General features: G+C 59.4%; 2 protein-coding genes across 7 annotated transcripts in view; both read left to right on the top strand.

The window, feature by feature from the left end:
- Positions 1-8,413, top strand: part of DDC (dopa decarboxylase) — a 28,950-nt gene extending 20,537 nt beyond the window's left edge. Inside the window, exons 9-14 of the mRNA XM_079785665.1 lie at positions 3,791-3,867; positions 4,047-4,066; positions 4,900-4,998; positions 6,280-6,381; positions 6,797-6,999; positions 8,049-8,413. Coding sequence (XP_079641791.1) covers positions 3,791-3,867; positions 4,047-4,066; positions 4,900-4,998; positions 6,280-6,381; positions 6,797-6,997 — 499 coding nt within the window. The 3' untranslated portion in view covers positions 6,998-6,999; positions 8,049-8,413. The remainder of the gene's footprint in view (positions 1-3,790; positions 3,868-4,046; positions 4,067-4,899; positions 4,999-6,279; positions 6,382-6,796; positions 7,000-8,048) is intronic.
- Positions 8,414-10,037: 1,624 nt separating this feature from the next.
- FIGNL1 (fidgetin like 1) lies at positions 10,038-15,587 on the top strand. Of its 6 annotated transcripts, none has more exons than XM_079785660.1 (3): positions 10,038-10,207; positions 12,500-12,589; positions 13,139-15,587. In XM_079785660.1, the coding sequence occupies exon 3, from the start codon at positions 13,149-13,151 to the stop codon at positions 15,150-15,152; it is 2,004 nt and encodes a 667-aa protein (XP_079641786.1). In that variant the 5' UTR covers positions 10,038-10,207; positions 12,500-12,589; positions 13,139-13,148; the 3' UTR covers positions 15,153-15,587. The 6 variants fall into 6 exon arrangements, with proteins under 6 accessions (XP_079641786.1, XP_079641785.1, XP_079641790.1 ...); XM_079785659.1 differs by having other exon boundaries at positions 10,038-10,290; XM_079785662.1 differs by lacking the exon at positions 10,038-10,207 and adding an exon at positions 10,378-10,821.
- The last annotated feature ends 5,103 nt before the right edge of the window (positions 15,588-20,690 follow it).

Raw genomic sequence — 20,690 nt, 5'->3', positions numbered from 1 at the left:
GTCTCCGGGGATCCCTGACTCCGTCCAGGGGCTCTCCAGGGTCCACCTGGCCTTTTCTGTCGGTTCTACGCAGCGTCTCTCTAATGCCAGATATTCTCCGAAGAAAGCCCCCACTCCACACGCACCCTGCCATGTTGATCTGCCTTTAAAAACGGGCTGGATTGTTTTTCCAAATAAAATTAACTTTTTTTTTTTTTTTAAATTCTCACCCCATTGACTTTTAGAGAGAGGGAGAGACAAAGAGAAACGTGCTCTTGACCGGAATCGAACCCAGGACCCTTTGGTCCGCAGGCCGGCACTCTATCCACTGAGCCGCACCGGCCAGGGCTGAATTGAACTGTGATCACGGAACATGTCTGACGCTTGCCCGCGTCTGCTGACGGGTCCTCTTGCAGATTTAGTTACTGTGGGAGGTCCCCGCCAGGGGGCCCGGTGAGGCCTGGCCTGCCGTGCGGTTTTCCACGTGACCTTGTTGGGTTCTCTGGGCTCTGGTCTTGGGGCCGTTCGTAGCCTGAGTCTTTTCAGCTGGTCCTGGCCCTGAGAGGTACCCCGAGCCCTCATTCAGGGGCCGACGCCAAACTGCAGACTTCTAAAGACGACACGAGGCCCGGCCAGCATGGCTCAGGGGTTGAGCGTCGGCCTAGGAACCAGGAGGTCACAGCTCGATCCCGGGTCAGGGCACAGGCCGGGGTTGCCAGCTCGATCCCCAGTGGGGGGCGTGCAGGAGGCAGCCGATCCATGATTCTCTCTCATCAGGATGTTTCTCTCTCCCTCTCCCTTCCTCTCTGAAATAAAAAAAATAAAAAGGACGACGTAAGAGGCCTTGCTTACAGCACAGCACAGGGTCCTCCCCCCGTCTGTCCACGCTCAGTGTTGACGGGAGCTGGCGGGCGGCATGACCTTGAGGTGCCCTTGGTGCCGCCTCCACCCAGGTGTGGGCTCACGCTCTCCCCGCCCCGGGGAGCTGGCGGGCCCCACGGCTGTCCTGTCCCCACAGCAGGACCGTGTCTAACAGTAAATGAGCAACAGCAGGAGGACGGATGAGTGGGGATGTGCTCGCTGCGGGGGACCCGTGTGGCAGGGGACAGGAGTGAAGGGGGCCCCCAAAACGATGCCATTTAGGCGTAAGCATCTTGAGTTTGTATGTTGTTTAGAAACGTGCACATTAATACCATCGGTGACGTAGGGATTTCTGCAGGAAAGTCAGCACTCTGGGCGTGATCAAGCCATGCAGTCGCCTGGCGCCCCCTGGGGGCGGCGAGGGGAAGGACATCGGTGTCCACTGAGTGCTCAGGTTGTCTCTGAAGTGGCCAGGTGGATACTATTCACATCTGTTTTAAACCATAGGTTTAACGCATAATATTTTATTATTTATTTATTCGTTTATTTTTAATTCTCACCCGAGGGTGTTTTCCCATTGATTATTAGGGAGAGTGGAAGAGAGAGGGAAAGACAGAGAGAAACGTCGATTGGTTGCCTCCTGCATGCGCCCTGACCAGGGCCCGGGCCGGGGAGGAGCCTGCAATCCTGCTACGTGCCCTTGACCGGAATCGAACCCGGGCCCCTTCGGTTCGCAGGCCGACGCTCTGTCCACTGAGCCAACCCGGCCAGGGCTGCATAATAGTTTTAAATGAGGAAAAACGGTAATATTTGTAAATGAAGGTCATGTTGGCGTGCGGGGGAGGGTGTGTGACCCCCACAACAAGATCGGGGCTCTCCTGGGAGCGATGACCACGTCGCCCCCTCGCTCTCCTGTCCCTTCGTCCAGGCCGGGCACAGCGCTTTCCCCAGGACGGGGGACCCACGGGGAGCCCTCCAGGGTCCTCACGCAGTGGCCACGGGGTGACGTTCCCTTCACAGGCCGGAGAGGGCACAGCGCACAGCTCCCGGCTCCTCCTGAACCCCTAAGGCCGAGGTCGGCAAACTGCGGCTCGCGAGCCACATGCGGCTCTTTGACCCCTTGAGTGTGGCTCTTCCACAAAATACCACGGCCTGGGCGAGTCTATTTTGAAGAAGTGGCCGTTAGAAGAAGTTTAAGTTTAAAAAATTCGGCTCTCCAAAGAAATTTCAATCGTTGTACTGTTGATGTTTGGCTCTGTTGACTAATGAGTTTGCCGACCACATTAGTCAACAAAGCCAAATATCAACAGTACAACGATTGAGATTTCTTTAGAGAGCTGAAAACCGACTTCTGCGCATGGGCCATGAAGTAATCGCACTGTCCGTGCGCGTCCACATGTGGTATTTTGTGGAAGAGCCACACTCAAGGCGCCAAAGAGCCACATGTGGCTCACGAGCCATGGTTTGCCGACCACGGCCCTCAGGCAACACCAGCTCCGCTGCCTTCCTAACAAACCCAGCCTCTCCCTCGTCCTCCGGCCCCGTGTCCCCTCTCAGGCTCGCTGGCGTCCCTCTCGGGGACTCTAACCTTCTATTGCTTTCAAGCCTAACCTACTGTCAGACCGCCGTCTCTCTCCTCTCTCTCTCTCTCTCTCTCTCTCTCTCTCTCTCTCAGTTAATCCTCACCCGGGGACATTTCCCCATTGATTCTTAGAGACCGTGGAGGGAGAGGGAGAGACACACAGAGAGAAACATCGATGTGAGAGAGACATGGATTGGTTGCCTCCCGGATGTGCCCGGACCAGGGCCAGAAATCGAGCCTGCAACCCAGGTCCGTGCCCTTGACCAGAATCGCACCCGAGATCCTTCAGTTCGTGGGCTGAGGCTCTACCCACTGAGCCAGACCAGCCAGGTTTCTAGTTTGCCCTCAGGTAATCTATTGGCCACAAAATTGCTTCGAGGTGTTGTCCCTGCTGCCAAAGAACCCTGGGGGCGGGGGGGGGGGGTGTTATTGCAGATCCCCGTCCCGTGGGAGGTGTGGCCTGGGCTTTCTCAGTGACCAGCACCCGGATGCGTGTTCCGGGGGACACAGGTGCAGGAGGGTTGAGGTCGGGACAGAGGGCCACAGCCCGGTGTCACTTGCTCCCTGCCAGCCCTCTGCTCCCCCCCCCCCACCCACACACACACCAGACACCCCTGGGGCAGGCGCTGGGCCGGAGGGACACGGGGAATAAAAGCCATCACCCGCAGTTCCCTGAGCAGCACCCAGCATCGTCGCGTAGGGTCTGGGGTCTCCCCACGGAGGTGCACTAGTCAACTCATTGGCCACTGGGCAGGAACTCAGCCTCAGCCCGCCGCCCGCCCCGAGCCTGGGGAACGGGGCGCACAGCTCCCCCCTCCCCCCGGACACGGTGTTCCCGGCAGCCGCCCATCCTGAGCGAGGGCCCGCCACCTCCTTGGTGCCCAGGAGACACCCTCCTCACGGCGCAGACTCCGGGGGGCTTAGGCACCGTGTGCCGGGGACGGGGACAAAGACCCAATGTTTATTCTTTATCAAAATATATACATACGTTTTTACTGATTTCAGAGAGGAAAGGAGAGAGAGAAACATCAACGATGAGAGAGAATCATGGATCAGCTGCCTCCTGCACGCCCCCTCCTGGGGATGGAGTCTGAAACCCGGACATGTGCCCCGACCGGGAATGGAACTGTGACCTCCTGGTTCACAGGTTGACGCCCAACCACTGAGCCATGTGGGCCAAATCTTTATTCTTCCCTGTACCACCTGCCCCGGCGCTCAGAGCCGGGGGGGGGGGGGGGGCACCAAGGCCTGTGCGGAGGGCGGGAAGGCCCCGGAGCAGGTGTGAGGCGCGGGGCCGGGGGGAGGGCACAGGCGGCCGGGGCGGCGGCCCCGGAGGGGCCCCTGAGCCTGTCGCTCTCCCGGAACCAGGGTGAGGAAGCGCGCGGACCTGACCGGAGCCTTCAAGCTGGACCCCGTGTACCTGCGGCACGGCCACCAGGACTCGGGTGAGCGCCTCGCGGTCCGCGTCTGCGCCAGGGCCGCCGCGGGGACGTGCGGGACACGCACCGCGCAGCACTTCCCGTCAGTGCCCCGGGCACCTGGTCAGGATGCGACTGACCGTGAGCGTGAGAGGCGGTAGGCCGGTGACCACCGTGCGTCTGACAGTTTCTCCTCTCTCTTCCAGGGCTCATCACGGACTACAGGGTAAGTGGGAGCTTCGTCCCGGCGGGAGCTCGGGGCGACCGGAGACGGAAAGGGGGCCCCTTGGCCAGTTGGCCTGGTCTCGGGCGGAGCGGGCATCCGCGCAGCCACCTGGCCGCGGAGGCAGGCTGGGCGGTGAAGAACCTCTGGGCCCGATCAGAAGGCAGAACCGGGAACCTGGGCTGGGACCCCCCACCAGCTCGCACCCGACGCTGACGCTGTCTGGGTGGGGGAGCGCGTCTCCGTCCGCTTGGGCGGCTGATGCAGAGGGAGAGGACAGGCCGGAGACAGGTTCAAGCGCGGTCCATCGTGGAGGCAAAGTGCCCCGAGGTCGCTCACGGGATGCCCACGGGGCCGGGCACCGACGGGCAGAGGCCTGTGGCCCCGCGGGCGGCACGGTTTTCCTCCTGATGAGCTGAGCACAGGAATCAACGGCACTCCTTCCGCGGAGGTCAGCGGTGACGGCTGCTGAGCCAGGCGAGCGGCTGGGCTGGGAATGCAACAGACAAGACCGAGTCCCTGTCCCCTCAGGACTCGGGGTCTGGGCGGGTGGGGGGGGGGGGGGGCGAGGCTGGGTGCAGGGGCAGTTTCAGCTCTAAGCGGCATCTGCCCCTCCCGGCTGCTGCCCAGCTCCCCACGGCGCCCCGCCCAGCTCCGGCCGGTGTGCGCTCCTGAGCTCACAGCACCGTGGGACCGGTGAGCTCAATGGTGGCTCCCACGTCACCGACCGCCCCGGCCCCCTGCCTTCCGCCGAGACCTGGTCTCTCCTCTCCGGGCCTCGCCACCGGAGGGGCGGGCGGCCCCGGCCTGGCCCCTGAGTCTGTCTGTCCCCGCAGCACTGGCAGCTGCCGCTGGGGCGCAGGTTCCGCTCGCTGAAGATGTGGTTCGTGTTCCGGATGTACGGGGTCACGGGCCTGCAGGCCCACATCCGCAAGGTGACGTTCCCATTGCTCTCTGGGGGGGGGGGGGGAGGGGGGGGACACAGGTCCTTGGCGTCCATGGCAGGGGCTCGCCTGCAGCTTCCGGCTCCAGGGGTCGTGACGTGGCCTCCGTTCATTCGATGTCCTGGTGCCGGGGCTCAGCCCTGTGGGCTGGACAGGGTGTCCCAGGCCGGGCGTCCCCCTGCTGAGAGCCGCCCACGTCACCGCCCCGTCCCCCGCAGGGCGCGTGCGGGAGCTGATGGGCCAGAGCAGCTCTCGGACACCCTGAGGCTCAGCACCTGGGAGGAGCGCGGCTGGTGGCTTCTGTCTCCACCACGATTCCCGCTGCGAGCCCAGGGCCTCTTGGGCGGATCCGCTGCCTCGTGTTAAAGACACGCAGCCTCCTCTGAGGGTGCCGTCCTGGGACGAGGAGGGGGCTCGGCCCGCCCGTCCCCCCACCAGTGTGCTTCCAGAGCCTTCCAGGCCCCTGCAGGCCCCAGTCTTTGGCGCCCTCTGGTGGCACCACATTTCTCCTGTGACTGGGAGCTGCGCCTTTAAATGGGGGTTCAGCCCCACCCACACGTTAAGCAGAAATGCTGCTCAGAGGCCCCAGCCCCTCCCCTCCCCGCACCAGCACCAGCACCAGCACCAGCACCAGCACCAGCACCAGCACCAGGCTGGGTGCCTGGGTTTAGACGAGAAGGACGCGCACCGAGGCCACCTTGTCAGCTCAGTCCGCCTGAATCAGCTGCTGACCCCGCACCCACCGGGAAGTCCCACGGGCGTTGTGCACGGGAGGGAGGCGTGCGCAGGCGAGGGGCTGACGTGAGCTCCCCGTTCGGTGGCGGCGGGCACTGTCGCCTCACAAACAGCCACGGCCTCTGCAGGCCCGACGCTGCGGCCTCAGGCCCCTCGGGCAAAGCACAGCCTCAGTCTCCGCGTCTGCAGAATGGGCTGAGGCGGTGTCCCCGTGGGATGGCTGTGGTGCGGCCGCACAGCCTGCCCTGGGCACTGATCAGCCACCCCTCCTTTCTGGAATGTTCAATCCTCTTTGCAGTGTTTCCTCCAGAAGCAGACAGCGTTCTGCGGGGGGTAGACACAGGAGAAAGGGGGTGGGGGGGTTTTAACTGCAGCGCTCCCCTTTCCCGTGGTAACCGAGTGCGTCCTCCGTCTGGGCGGGAAGGGGGGGGGGTGTGTGTGACAGAAACTGAAGAAAATGGCCACCCGCAGCGGGGGCTTGCGCGGTGCCGCCGGGGGTCTCAGGGCTGGGCTCTGACGGCTCCCCTCCGCCTCCAGCACGTGCGGCTGGCCCGCGAGTTCGAGGCCGCGGTGAAGCGGGACCCTCGCTTTGAAATCTGCGCGGAAGTCACCCTGGGGCTGGTCTGCTTCCGGCTGAAGGTATGTTCACGTCCGTTCCCGTCTTTGTGCTCTTTTTTTGTTTTTAAATATTTTTATTGACTTCAGAGAGAGCGAGAGCGAGAGAGAGAGAGAGAGAGAGAGAGAGAGAGAGAGAGAGAAACACCAATGATGAGAGAGAACCATGGACCGGCTGCCTCCTGCACGCCCCACACGGGATGGAGCCTACAACCCGGGCCTGTGCCCTGACCGGGACTCGAACCCTGACCTCCTGGTTCCTGGGTTGAGCTCAGCCCGAGCCACGCCGGCCGGCCGGGCACGGAAGGCAGCCCTGACGTGTGGCACACTCCACGTGAGGCCCCGTCCTCAGCCCCGGAGCTGCCCCGGGCTGACTGTCTGTCAATGAGGCCGGTGGCCCGCGGCCCATCGCTGAGGCGGCCCCTCCCTCGGCCCCCAGGGTCCCAACAAGCTGAACGAGGACCTGCTGGACAGAATCAACGGCGCCAGGGAGATCCACCTGGTGCCCTGCCACCTGAGGGACAAGTTCGTGCTGCGCTTCGCCATCTGCTCCCGCGCCGCCGAGTCTGCGCACGTGCAGCGGGCCTGGGCCCACATCCAGGCGCTGGCCACGGCGCTGCTGGGGGCCCGGCAGGAGTAAAGGTGAGCGCGCCGTCAAAGGGGGTGACAGCGCCCTCCGGTCCTGTCTGGAGAGCTGGGAGGAACCATGTGCTACGATGTTATTTAGAGACGTAGACGGACTAACTTCATATCCATACGTGAAAGCTGTCGATGGTGTTCGTCTGTCACCCCCCACAGACTTCTCCCCGTTCACTGAGCGACTTCGTATCATGCCCTGGGGTGTCCCCCAAAATGTACACACACTTTAACAGCTATATTCTACTGCCCTGTAGTACACTGTACAATACTATGGAGTATCATACTATGCTGTCCTATATTATACTAGCATACAGTATCATAATACTGTATGTCATATATACTGCAGAGGATCACACAGAGGGTGTCCCAAAAATGTACACACACTTTAACAATTGATAGCACAATTTCGAAAATGAAAGGTATCCTAACGAACACTGCCTTTACAGCTATCCAAAGCGCGTATAAGAACGGCTTATTTTGGATGCTGCGCGGATTCGTAAATCACAGGGCTGACGGACTAGGCCAGTGGTCGGCAAACTCATTCGTCCACAGAGCCAAATACCCACAGGACAACGATTGACATTTCTTTGGAGAGCCACATTTTTTAAACTTAAACTTCTTCTAACGCCACTTCTTCAACATAGAGTCGCCCAGGCCGTGGTATTTTGTGGAAGAGCCACACTCAAGGGGCCAAAGAGCCGCATGTGGCTCTCGAGCCGCAGTTTGCCGACCACGGGACTAGAGTGATAGAGATCTTAACACCTGGCTGCACCTGAGCGTCGCTGAGGCCGCCATGGCAAGCCGGGGTCACGGTTCCGAGGGGAAGGGGCGAGGAGCTGTTTCCCAGGGGTGGGGAGCCGGGCAGAGTCTTCTGGCCTCGAACATGTGCCACCGAGGAGCCAGGTCGGCAGTGACCGCCGCCCGCCCAGCTCACACTCCCTCACACACGTCCTTCTCTGTGTTCAAGTGGGACGTGGACAACATTCTGATTCTCTCGTGTGTGTGTGTGTGTTTTTTAACGTAGCCATATGTTCATGCTATTTCCCCTGCAGAGATCCAAGCTGAACAGAAGTGTATCTGAAAACTGGGGGGAGAGGAAGATAAACATCACCCCGCTCCGTGGAAGCGGCTTCGCACTTCTCTCCCCAAGGCTGCCAGACGCCTGCGCTTCCGTCTCCCGAGTCTCTCGTCGGCGGAGAGATATTATTTGCCAAGTGAAAAGTGAATCCCCGGGCATGTAGCTTTTATTCATTGTTTGGCTGCGGTTTTGTTAATTAAACAATCATAGTGCTTCGTGCTCCTGGAGTTGTCCGTGGTGGGGCGGGCCTCGCGCGCCCTCTCCCGGGCAGGCTGTGGCGATGGGGCGGGAGGTCACACCCGTGGCCTTCCCCGTGCTCCGTCCTGTGGCCAGCGCTCAATAAACAATGGGAAGTGCAACGCTATGGTGTCTGGTGAGCTTCCCGTTCTACGCGGTGCCCAGCTGATGGTTGTAATATGGGCGTACCCTTTCAAAGTGGCCAGAGGTACGGCATCCTTGGATGTTTGTAAACAGCATTCATTCATTCATTCAACAATGTTGATCGAGTGTGCCATACATGTCAGGCATGGTTTTCAATGCTGTAACAACATATAAGGTTTACTGGGAGACAACGCCAACGTTTAAATAAATAAATAGCAAGATTGAGGAGCACAAAGAGGAGGACCACCATGAACAGGGCGGTTTTTTACGGTCACGTAGCCGTCATGTGTGCTAGTAGCTACTCAACCGTCATTTTCTCCACCCCCACCTCCGGGTACTCACTTTCCCAGGAAGGGAGACCCCTGGGACCCGCTGAGCCCAGACGCAGAGGAAGGCTCCTCGGCCTCCCAGGAAGTGGCTTCCTCCTTTTCCCAAGAGAGAATTCCGGGGAAAGATCCTGTCCCCGTGCGTCCCCCTCCTCCTGCTCTAAGTGTGTAGGCGGGTTCCTTGGTGTGTGGGGCCTCCTGGGGCAAGAAGGCCCAGGCCTGGGGGGGTGGGGGGGGTGGGGTGGAAATCCACCGGGAGAAGAAGGCGGAATGGAAGATGGAAAGACAGCCTTCATGACATCTAGGTTGGGTCTTCAGACCCCAACGGGCCACCTCCAGGCCTCCTCTGCGGGGCCACAGTGGCATGAACCACCCAAGAGGTGGCTGTTGGTGGCTATTCTGTTACTTGGTCTGAAAACGCCGTTCACTGCGCTAACCTAACGTGGCTCTGTTCTCTGAAGCCGAAGTCCAAGGTGGTCAGGAAGCGCTTCTCAGACGTCCGGGGGCCGGTCCCTAAGGAGCCAGCCTGGGAGGGACGTGCGGGCGGAGGGGCGGCCCCAGCTGCAGGGCTGACAGCAGGTGTTCCGACGCCCCCAGCCCCTTAAATCGCACATGGACTTAGTCTCAGCCGATCACAGGTACCTGCCCTCCCCGTGCCTGGCCTCCGGGGCCACTGGGCCATCTTCGAGGGCTCCGGGCGGGCAGGTGAGTCCAGGAGAGCGCATCCTGGGGGACCCTCTGAATGTAGCCACCGCGCCGCCTGCGCGTCTTGACTGCGGAGGACTTGAAGGATGAAGCGCCTCCGCTGGGAAACGCCGAGTCCGTCCAGGTGAGTGAACCCCTGGCTGCACCGCTAGCGCTTCCACTGTAACGCGACAGCCTCCCGCGCCCGCGTGGGCCAGAGCCCGGGCCAGCGCCGCCCCGACGAGCAGTCCCGCCCCCGCCCCGCCCCCGACGACCAGACCCGCCCCCGCCCCGCCCCCGACGACCAGACCCGCCCCCGCCCCGCCCCCGACGACCAGTCCCGCCCGCGACGCTCAGCCCCGCCCCGCCCCCGCCCCCGACGACCAGTCCCGCCCCCGACGCTCAGCCCTGCCCCCGACCCCGCCCCCGACGCGCGGCCCCGCCCCCTACGTTCAGCCCGGCCCCGACCCCGCCCCCTACGTTCAACCCCGCCCCCGACGCTCAGCCCCGCCCCCCACGCTCAGCCCCGCCCCCCGACGCGCCCGCCCGCCCCGCACAGACGCACGCACGGCCCGGGCTGAGCTAGTCCGCAGCGCGCAGGCGCACGTCGGTCCGCGCGCTTTTCGGAAGCCGCAAGTCTGTGGGGACCCGGGCGGCGTGGAGTGGAGGAGCCGGTCCGGGCGGAAGCGAGAGGCGCGGACAGCCAACTCGGGCCCGCAGACCCTCCGGGGCGGCCGGCGGGGTGAGGGGCCCCCTGGGCGGCGGAGGGACGGCCTGGGCCCGGAGCGTTCCTCGCGGTGGGCGTGCCCTCCCTCGTGCTTTCAGGTGACGCCCCTTTTAGGGGCGGGGGGATCGGGCCCGCCGCCGGCGGTTCGGCCGGCCAGAGCCTGGTGTGGATTCCTGCTTCCCGCCGAGGACCCGGAGCTTAGGTGACCGAGGTCACCGGGTCTCCGCCGATGGGCCAGGAGGCGGGGCCGGGGGCCGCTGTGAGCAGGGGCTGGTCCGGAGCGTCCGGCAGGGGGCGCTGTTCGGAGTACTTTTCGGGGTTGGGAGCCCCCGTCCGGCAGGGGGCGCTGTTCGGAGTACTTTTCGGAGTTGGGAGCCCCCGTCCGGCAGGGGGCGCTGCTGTGACCCTGAGACCTGGGGTGCTGCGCTCTCAGCGAGCTCGGGTCTGGAAGGTTCTACAGGGTCTGCACGCGCTGCCTGTGCAGCTCCCCTGCCAGGATGCCCGCTCCGGGGCGGGGAGATCGGGGGACGGAGCCGGTCCGGCCTGCCCTTACAATAAACGGAAAACCTTCCGGATTGAGAGAGCGGCATGCAGTGCGCATGTCCCAGCGGAGGAAGCATCGCCTCTAGGTCGGGGCGCCGGGGAGAAGAAGGGGACGTGAAGTCAGCGGTCACAGGGACAGTGGCCGCGCCAGCGAGCAGGGCCGGCCCCGCAGCCGTGTCCCCGTGTCCGCGGTGCTGGACGAGCCACCGAGTTCCTCGGAGGGGGATGCGGGGACTCGGTGGCCGTGGAGCGGAAAGGGGGGTGTGTGGGGGTCCCAGGGCTGCAGGGGGCAGGGACGTCCCCAGCAAGAGGAGTTTGTGGCAGACGTGCGCCAAGTCACCTCTCCTTCCACCCCCTGTTCCCCATGTGGCAGGAAAGAGATTAACATACGTGAAAACGGTGCGGTGGGACGAGGGGTGGTCAGGACATGTGGGTTCTAGTTTTGACTCTTTATTTACCTTTACAGCTTTAAGCACATTGGAATCTCCTTGAGTCTTACACGTTTATTTTAATTTTTATTTTATTTTATTTTATTTTATTTATTTATTTATTATATATTTTATTGATTTTTTACAGAGAGGAAGAGAGAGGGATAGAGAGCTAGAAACATTGATGAGAGAGAAACATCGATCAGCTGCCTCTTGCACACCCCCCACTGGGGATGTGCCCGCAACCAAGGTACATGCCCTTGACCGGAATCGAACCTGGGACCCTTCAGTCCGCAGGCCGACGCTCTATCCACTGAGCCAAACCGGTTTCGGCTTATTTTTATTTTTAATCCTCACCAGAGGATATGTTTTCCCCACTGATTTTTAGAGTGGAAGGTGGGAGGGAGGGAGAGAGAAACATCGATGTGAGAGAGATCCGTTGGTTGCCTCCGGCATGCACCCTGACCTGGGCTGGGGACCTGGGGCCGGAAACAGACTTGCAACCCAGGTGCGTGCCCTTGGCCGGGAGTCGGACCCAGAGCCCTCTGGCGCGCAGGCTGATGCTCTGTCACTGAGCCACTCCAGCCGGGGCCTGAGTTGACCGTTTTTTAGCAAAGATTCACGAACACCTCTCTGCAGTGCAACGGGTTCTTTGTAAGGCATCATGGGAGATACAAAACGACAACGCGTGATCCTTAAGCTGTATTCACAAGTGACTCAGACGGTAAATTTTAAAACACACCAGTTCTCGGTGTTTCCTTTATGCAGTGCTGTTGGGAAGCTTAAAGGCTTTTTACACATCTTCCTGTGGGTTGGCAGGTACGTCCCACACCTCTAGCCACAGGCTGCAGTCTCTGTCATTGTATTAAAATAGTTTTACCTCGATGCACGAGGCTTATCAGGACAACTAGAGGGAAGAAATCTGAAATATAAGCACTTTACAGCAGATTGGGTCGCTTCTCTTGGCTCCTGTGTGACGAAGGGTTCCCTTTTTAATACTGGAGGTGAGATCGGGAAATGGTGAGAGAGCCTGGGGCCTCCTGGGTGAGGGGCTCATTCCCGGATACACCCTTCGGGACACGCAGCAAGCAGCTGTTCCTGTTCCTGATCCGCGCGGCTCTGCCCTTTGGCGGTAGCCCCGAGGGACGGCACGCTACCTGGCATGAGCCCTAGCGAGCCGGCGCTGGGGCGGTTCCGCCCCGGTGCTGGTGCTCTGATCTCGAGGGAGCTCCTTCACATCTCAGCCTCGGCGCCTGCAGGTGCTGAGGGGCTGGTGCGGTGTCGGCATTTTTATACTCGCGTGCGACCTGACTCAGCGATGTCTCTCACTTCACAGGTGAGGCCTAGGCTCGGCGGTGACAGAGGCTTGCTTGAGCTCATTCCTGTGCTTTCCTGGGAGACCAGACTTCAACCCAGGCTCGGCTCGGTTTGTCCGTTTGTCTGTAGTTCCATGCTCTTCCCTGGTGCCTGTCTTTGCCGATTAATTTTAAGTCCTTTCCTTAGGAATGCTTTCCCTATTTGTGCGGGAAGTTATCACTAAGATAGTTCAACCCTAACAGCTTTACTAGTCAGGTCTTTTTATCCTAAATCAGTGATAGGCAACCTTTTGAGCTTGGTGTGTCAAACTTCGCCAAAAAAACTGAGCATAACTCGAGTAGTGTGTCACTTTGAGGAAAAAACATTATTTCACGATATTTATAGTTTAAATAACATAAATGTATAATTGTTATATATAATTGTATTTAATAAACCAAAAACTAAATATTTAGTGCTGACACGCGTGTCAGAGGTTCGCCATCACTGTCCTAAATGCTTGACGTTTATGAGTAACTAGTACTTCCTGGCAAATGGCCTGTCCTTACAAATGTACCTTATAAATGAAAGGTCCAGTATGCCTTCTTTCAGATGAGCAGAGGTGAAAAGTCCCCTGTGCCTTTTAGTTATTCCTGACGCTTTCACTTCGTCTTTGTTGTAGATCCTGTAAAATGCAGGCTCCGGGCTCCAGGGCCGTGCACCTGAGCGAGTGGCAGAAGAACTACTTTGCAGTTACGTCTGGCACGTGCACAGCCGCGCAGAAGGCGGAGGCCTACCGAGCGCAGGTGCTGCGCGTTCAGTATGCGTGGGCCAACTCCGAGATCTCCCAGGTCTGTGCTTCCAAACTGTTCAAAAAATATGCAGAGAAATATTCGGCAGTCATTGATTCTGACAATGTTGAAACTGGCTTGAATAACTATGCGGAACACGTCTTAACTTTAGCGCGATCTCAGCAGACGGACAGTGACAAGTGGCAGTCGGGACTGTCGACGAGTAATGTTTTCCAGATGCGCAGTGTGCGGGAGATGATGCGGGCTGGCGAGAAGCTCCGAGGCTCCCTGCTGGGCGCTGCTGATGCTTCGGTAGTGATCCACAGCGGGGCCCTGGCCGCCGAGCCTCCCAAGTTTAGCGCTTGTGGTTCTGGGGAGAGCGACCCATTGACTAAGCCAGCTCACGGTACAGGCTGGACCCAGGGCGTCCCAGAGAGCGGTCCCTCGGGCCCTCTGAGTGCCCAGCCCCCTGTGGCGACTAACACCCCCAAGACGTGTCCCACGGCCTCAGCACCCTTTGGTGACTTGGCCACCCCGTTATTTGGAAATGTCAGGAAGGAAAATGGCAGCGCTCCGAAAGCCAGCCCGGGACTGAGTCTGTTCTTCGCCCATCAGTCCCGCGCTCTTCCCGGCAGTGACAGCCCCTGGGACAGGAGCGCTTTCTATGGCTCTGGCCCCGCCGATGCCCTTTCTGCCCCGACCCTGAGTAAGGCCCTTAGGAAAACAGAGGGGAGCGGCCCCCGGGAGGAAGGTGGCCTGCCAACCTTTAAAACCGCCAAGGAGCAGCTGTGGGTGGAGCAGCAGAAAAAGCACCACCCTCCTGCACGGGCGGCGGCGTCCTGTGGCGGCGTCAAGAAGTCCCTGGGAGCCAGTCGGTCCCGAGGAATTTTTGGGAAGTTTGTCCCTCCTGTACCTAAGCCAGATGGGGGGGACGCGAACGGGGGGGTGCAGTACAAGCCCGACAGTGCCGGACCCACAGAGCCAGCACCCCCAGTGGATGAGCGTTTGAAGAGCTTGGAGCCCAAGATGATCGAGCTGATTATGAGTGAGATCATGGACCACGGGCCCCCGGTGAGCTGGGACGACATCGCGGGGGTGGAGTTCGCCAAGGCCGCCGTCAAGGAGATCGTCGTGTGGCCCATGCTGAGGCCCGACATCTTCACGGGCTTGCGGGGCCCGCCCAAGGGGATCCTGCTCTTCGGGCCTCCGGGGACCGGGAAAACCCTGATTGGCAAGTGCATCGCCAGTCAGTCCGGGGCCACCTTCTTCAGCATCTCGGCCTCCTCCCTGACCTCCAAGTGGGTGGGCGAGGGGGAGAAGATGGTCCGCGCGCTGTTCGCCGTCGCGCGGTGCCAGCAGCCCGCTGTGATATTCATCGATGAGATCGACTCCCTGCTGTCCCAGCGGGCAGATGGTGAGCACGAGTCTTCCCGGAGGATCAAGACCGAGTTCCTGGTGCAGCTGGACGGAGCCACCACGTCTTCTGAAGACCGTATTCTAGTCGTGGGAGCAACCAACCGGCCTCAGGAAATCGACGAGGCGGCCCGCAGGAGGCTGGTGAAAAGGCTCTACATCCCCCTCCCGGAGGCCTCCGCCCGGAAGCAGATCGTGACGCGCCTCATGTCCAGGGAGCAGTGCTGCCTCCGCGAGGAGGAGGTCGAGCTGGTGGTGCAGCGGTCGGAGGGGTTCTCGGGCGCCGACATGACGCAGCTGTGCAGAGAGGCGTCCCTCGGCCCCATTCGCAGCTTACAGGCCGCCGACATCACCACGATCACGGCGGACCAGGTCCCACCCATCACTTACGTGGACTTTGAAAATGCGTTTAGAACTGTGCGACCCAGCGTGTCTCCCACAGACTTAGAGCTTTATGAGAACTGGAACAGAACCTTCGGGTGTGGGAAGTGAGCGGGCCCTGCAGTGAAAGAGGGCATCTGTGTGGCAGTCTTCCCGGCCTTGCGCTCCGGAACCTGGGGCTTCACCCGTGGTCCCGGGAGGGTGTCTCCTGCATCCGGAACCGCAGATGAAGCAACTGCAATGGGCAGCCTGTGTTGCTAGAAGCCTGATTTTCTTCCAGTTATTCCCCGATATGTACACCTGGTCACACCCAATGTGAGGGTCTTGTCTTGTTTCTGACGTCTTTCTTTTTAAGGCGTGCAGTGGGATGAATAGTGAGCCCAGATGGAAACTCAGTCCTACTTATAAACGAGGATTTACACGCACCTTTTATGGCTAGTCTGGTTTACAGCGTGGCTCACTGTTGTTTAAGATGTGAGAGCTCACCCAACACTGGAGGGAAAGTGCCCGTTTTTACTTCGGGTTGTGACCTCTTACTGTTCTCTTACCAGGACCTGCTAATAAAACATGTTCACAAAGAGAAAGTGTGGTCTACTAGCAGGTGTACCGTAGGCTTGAAGGTGCATGGTTTTCTAGGGGCAGGTGTTGTCTGACAATATGTGTTTGACGCTAGGTCACAGCTGGTATTGGTATCTGTGATGGCGCGTTCCGCTGTGTGAAGAGACATGTTCGCTGTGGGAGAAAGAAGGACTGTTCCCTCCCCTCTGGGGAAGCACTGCAAACAGCTGGGAACAGTTCTTCCAGGTGATGGACAGCGTTCTCTCTGTAGCCTGACTTTTAACCGTTTCCCTGTTAGCATTCATCGGCAGCATCTTCCCGAGAGGGCCCTTGGACGCCGTCGTGGGGGTGTTCTCACGGAGTCGGTCTTCGGAGTGCAGTGAGGGCAGGCGTTAGGCTGTGTTCCTTCTGCTCACTGTAAACGAAAATGTGTTGAATGCCTGGTCATTGATCTTTTACTACCTTTCCTACCAGTCGTTAACCTTAGAGCCTGGAGCCAAAGGCATCAAAATGTGGAATTAAACACTGGAAGTTATTAAAACACCAGAGGAGTGTGATGCTGGGAGCTCACAGGGAGATGTGGAGAGCAGGCCAGGGCCACACCTGGTGGTGGTGGTGGTGGTGGTGGGGGGGGGGGTGCGCCCAGCCCTTCTGGGAGGCGTGGGGTCATTTCTGCCAAAAGAGGTTCCTCTTCCCGATGTCAGCACCATACCGACAAGTTCACTGAAACCTTCGAGGTGTGAGAAAACACACTCCACGTATCCGACCCTGGAGAAGGGTGAGCCTGTTTATGGGGTTTACGAAACGGTTTTAAAAACCACGTGGGTGCCGTGCGTGCACACCCCGAGGAGAGGGCCGGGCTCCTGGTCAGTGACGGGGCCGGCTGCACACGTCCGCCCGGTCTGCGTGGAAGGACCGGCCGGCAGGCAGCTCGGGACACTCCGCCTGCTGCCCCCGGAGCGCGGTGAGCGGGGCCTCCCCCCTGCCCACGTGCAGTGTCCGCGTTGTGACTTCCCAACGATGGTGCGCTCTGTGATTTGTAAAGACCCGGCGAAATAGTATTTTTAAAGTAGAACATGCAGTTGTTGAGTACCTAAGCAGTGGCTTTTTGTTTGTTTGTTTTGTGCCAGTAGGTTTGTTAGAGGCAAGGGGTAAGCGTCGAAAGCCCCAGCGTAAGCCCCTCAGAAAACATGCCTTGCTCACGGACACGGGGCTGAGAAGACAGTGACCAGATGCCAAATAATCTCTAAAATTGAAGTCACCTCTCATATCAGAACCCTTAGCCAAAGTCATCCATCCGACTGCAGATGGGGCAAAGCTGTCAGAATTGCTTTGCAGAGTAGCTGTGAGGCACATACAGGTTTCATGTCCTTGTAGGAAACGGGGTGGCCAGAACCCCTCTTACAGAGGAATCTGTGAGCGGGCGATACACATGCATGACGTTCCGTCTGTGACCACGGACCTATGAACCCACTTTTCCCGAAGGGTGGGGGACAGGTGAGGTTGAATGCATCGGGAGAAACAGCCTGTGGCCGCGCATACCCTCTGACCCAGTGCAGCGCCTCAACGCAAATGCATGATAAGCTACCGGAAACACAATTTCACAAAATACAGAAAATTGCTGTAAAACCAGGACGCGATTGCAATTTAAGGGAAATGGTGCAGATAAATCTATTCTAATGGATAAGCTTAGATGCAAACTAAATATGCCAGCATCTCATTATTCCTTCCAACCGGTCTGAATTAGATTGGAAAATGCGATCGTACGCGTAGAGATGGAAAGAGGTGTTTTTGTGAGCCCTCTGTGCTTTGGGAAAGCCCAGCCCTGCGCTAATGGGTGCCGAGGCTCTGGCTGACTCGGTTCCATGCGGGGGTGTGGGGTGGCAGACGTTACCCGAGTGTCGTGTTCTCACTGCCGCATGGAGCTCACAAGTTCTCTTTGATCAAGTGCATCTCTTCTGCTTTTCACTTACCAACAATCGGTTGGCGGGATTGGGCCGAGAGCCTGGCCTGGCATCACTGCCTGACAAAGGGTTGATGGGCGATGAGCCCCTCCCACGTGCCCTCAAAAGGCCGGGGCACCTCCCAGCTTGTAACTTGGGTGGTTGAGCAACGCTGTTAAGAAAGGAGCCGGGCTTGTCTTTCTTGCAGCCACACACGCAATAGGTCGATTAGCAAGGGGAACTCGAGGTAAACTCATTACTTAAGACGCTTCTAAAAGTCCACCCCAGTTGAGGCATCGAGTCGGAAACGCCTCGTCTAAGAAGTGGGGGATTCAGTGTAGGATTTCCTTTGCAGCATCAGATGTGCTAATGTATGTGGGACGTAGTACACACTTCGTAATGTTCTAGAGAAGTTAGGACATTTTTTTAAAGGCAAGGAAGCCAATTCCCTGATAACTTGATAACGCATGTTATCGTAGATGAGCGCCTCTGAGATTGCTTATCAGGTTGGAGCAGGAGGAAGTCTCCAAACGGACAGAGCTGACGCTGGTGAGAGACCCAGTGTGTCCAGGCGCAGAGCCCCCAGGTTGGGCCCTTTCGGCATAGAGCAGGCTCGGCAAAGTAGGCTTCCCGTTGTGAGTGTGCAGAACAGTTGATTCTTGTATTATTTCCAAGCAAACAGCTGTAAGCCTACTTTTGCTCACCCTGTGTAACAGTTTAGATTCTGGAATTTGAATCTTTGTGTTCCTGTCTCTTCCTAACGCTGCCTGTGTTTTATTTCCCACAAGAAAATGTTTCCTAAGAACACAAGAAGTAAGTGGGAGCAAGGAAGTGGGAAATACAGGGGCCGGCTCATGTATGTTCACACTCTTTTCCCTCCCGCTCTTCCCCCTCCCCGTCTCCGGCTCTGATGTTGGGGCCCTGAGTAGTACTGGAGAATAAGCCGCTTTTAGCGTCTGTTCAAACGAAGAGGTTTGTAGTGTGGGACAGGGTGTCCCAGGGAAAGCAGAGGCCTGCATCCTTCCCCAGACCCCCCGGGAGCAGCTCAGAGCATTGGCTCCACGGAGGCCCTCGATGAACGAGGCCTCGGGCCGGGGAGGGTGGTCTGCAAAGATCTGTGGGTGAGACTCGTCCACGGGCGCGAACCCATGAACCCACGGGAGGCCGAGTGTGTGAGAAACGGACCGGCAGAAACGGTCAGCTTAGACCCGCGGGGACAAGTGGGGGGTGGAGGGGGAGGGGTAGACATGAGAGGGTCTGCCCGGGAACCCACCCTTATCCGAAACTCATCCACATTTCTTTTGGTCTCATTAAATACCTTTTTAATTCACTTAAAACATGTTCTACTTGGAAACCTCGGACCACAAGAAGCTGCAAAAATGAGGATGGAGGTCGCTTGCGCCCTCCCCGTTTCCCTGTGATACCATGGCCGGTACCCGGCGCATCGGCACAGCGCCTGTGCGTGTCCTGGGTGGAAAGACACATGGATGTGACCGACTTGCTAGTGGGCTTCCGTCCGTTCCGCCGGGAATCTCACCAAAATGTGGCTGCCGCTCCACGCAGCACCATCTGGGGGCGGGGCCTCCGAGCTGGGTGTTGAGGGGGGCGCTCTCCACTGGTCAGCAAAGGGAGACGAGCAGGACCCTGACCTTTGTCCGCATGGTCAGCAGCCTCCAAGCCTAGGTAATTCGTCTTTCTCTGAAGTCCTTACCCCTCCCCCCGATTCCACGTAAAACTCAAGTAGAATCACAAGCCTCTCCTGTGGACACGACTGTGGTCAGTTCACTTCGCAGACCCGGCCCCTGGACGTAGGCGGGAGGAGGGGAATGTTCCCTCCCCTGCCAGGAAATGAGAACCTGAGGGCAGGGGCAGGGGCAGGGCCCGGGGGAGCTCTACAGAGCGGTCAGGGGACCCCCAGGGAATCCGGGGCTGGGGCCTCTGTCCAGTTAGGAGAGGCAGGTCCGCGCCAGGCCCTCCCGCAGCCGTGGGTAGGGAGACGCCTGCTCCGTGTCAGAGTCAGCGAAGTTGGTGCAAGGACTGCTCTCAGGAGGCAGCACAGCCAGGTGACAGGCTCAGGAGGTGTCTTGCAAGCCTGTCCCGCCCGTCACTGCTGGGTGGCCTGAATGTTTTGCCCCCCAGGGCTCAGCCTGTCCCTCTGGGCGAGGCGGGGCCAGGTGTCAGCAGGCCTCCTGGGCTGGGTCCGGTCCTGGGAAGCCAGGCTGGCGTCCTGCCCGCGCATCCCTTCACCACTAGGGGGCGCGCGCCTCTCAGCTTCCAGGGCTCCGGAGGCCCGGCGGCCCCAGCCACGTTCCTGCCTTTAAAAGAATTCCAACTCGGACGCTAGGAAATGTTCAGTTAATCTGCTAAAAGCTCCCACGGTACCTTCCTCCACCTTTGTCTATGTTAATGTACCTCACTTACGTTTATAAAAATGTCTGCTTAATTTACTGGATTTTCAAAATGCTCTGGGAGATTCCAGCGTGTGGGACCAGGGCCTTGACTCCCTGTACATGGCAGTGCTTCCCTGGGTCCCGGGACAGGAGGAAGGCGGGGTTTAGGGGGGCTGGGGACGCTTCCCTTCAGCCTCCGCGCCTTCCGAATGCATCTCCCGGAGAATCCCCGGGCCCAGAGGCCAACACTCAGCTCGCTCCCCGGAGACAGTGCCAGGCACTTTCTCCCCACGTGTCCCCCAGGCAGCTGGCATGGGGAGCTGCGCGGCTTCCTTTAGGTGCCCTGAGCGTGTGCCGCTGGCGGACGTGGTCACAGGCCGTGCTGGGAGGTCTCCAGTCCTCCAGCGGAACCTTCCAGAACCACATCCCGCCTGGCCCTGGGGGCCTGGGAGACCCACACGCTCCCCTGAAGGAAGAACCGGGTGATGGGGGTCAGCTTTGTCTTCAGGGAGATGCTGGGCCAGCTCACTCCCGGGCAGGGGCGGGCGCTGGGAGGGCCGGATCCCGAAATGCAAAAACGCCCTGGAAGTGCGGGCGGCGGTGTGGAAACCGGCTTTCACAAGGAGGTTTCTCCAACTGCAGAGGAAATGAGGCAAGCAGTTTCTTCAGGAGAAGCAGAAGCAAGAGGAAAGTGATTTGCCTTTTTTCCTCTTTTTCTCTGGGAGGAGGAGGATCCTGCCAGAACCTACCGCAGGCTC

The sequence above is a fragment of the Cnephaeus nilssonii genome (assembly GCF_951640355.1).
Source record: "Cnephaeus nilssonii genome assembly, chromosome: 12".
Lineage (NCBI taxonomy): Eukaryota > Metazoa > Chordata > Mammalia > Chiroptera > Vespertilionidae > Cnephaeus > Cnephaeus nilssonii.
The sequence above is the reverse complement of the archived record's forward strand: the minus strand, read 5'-3'. Positions and strand labels throughout refer to the sequence as shown.

Coding starts and splice junctions, on each gene's coding strand:
- FIGNL1 (XM_079785664.1), top strand. CDS start 13,149: ATGCAGGCTCCGGGCTCCAGGGCCGTGCACCTGAGCGAGTGGCAGAAG.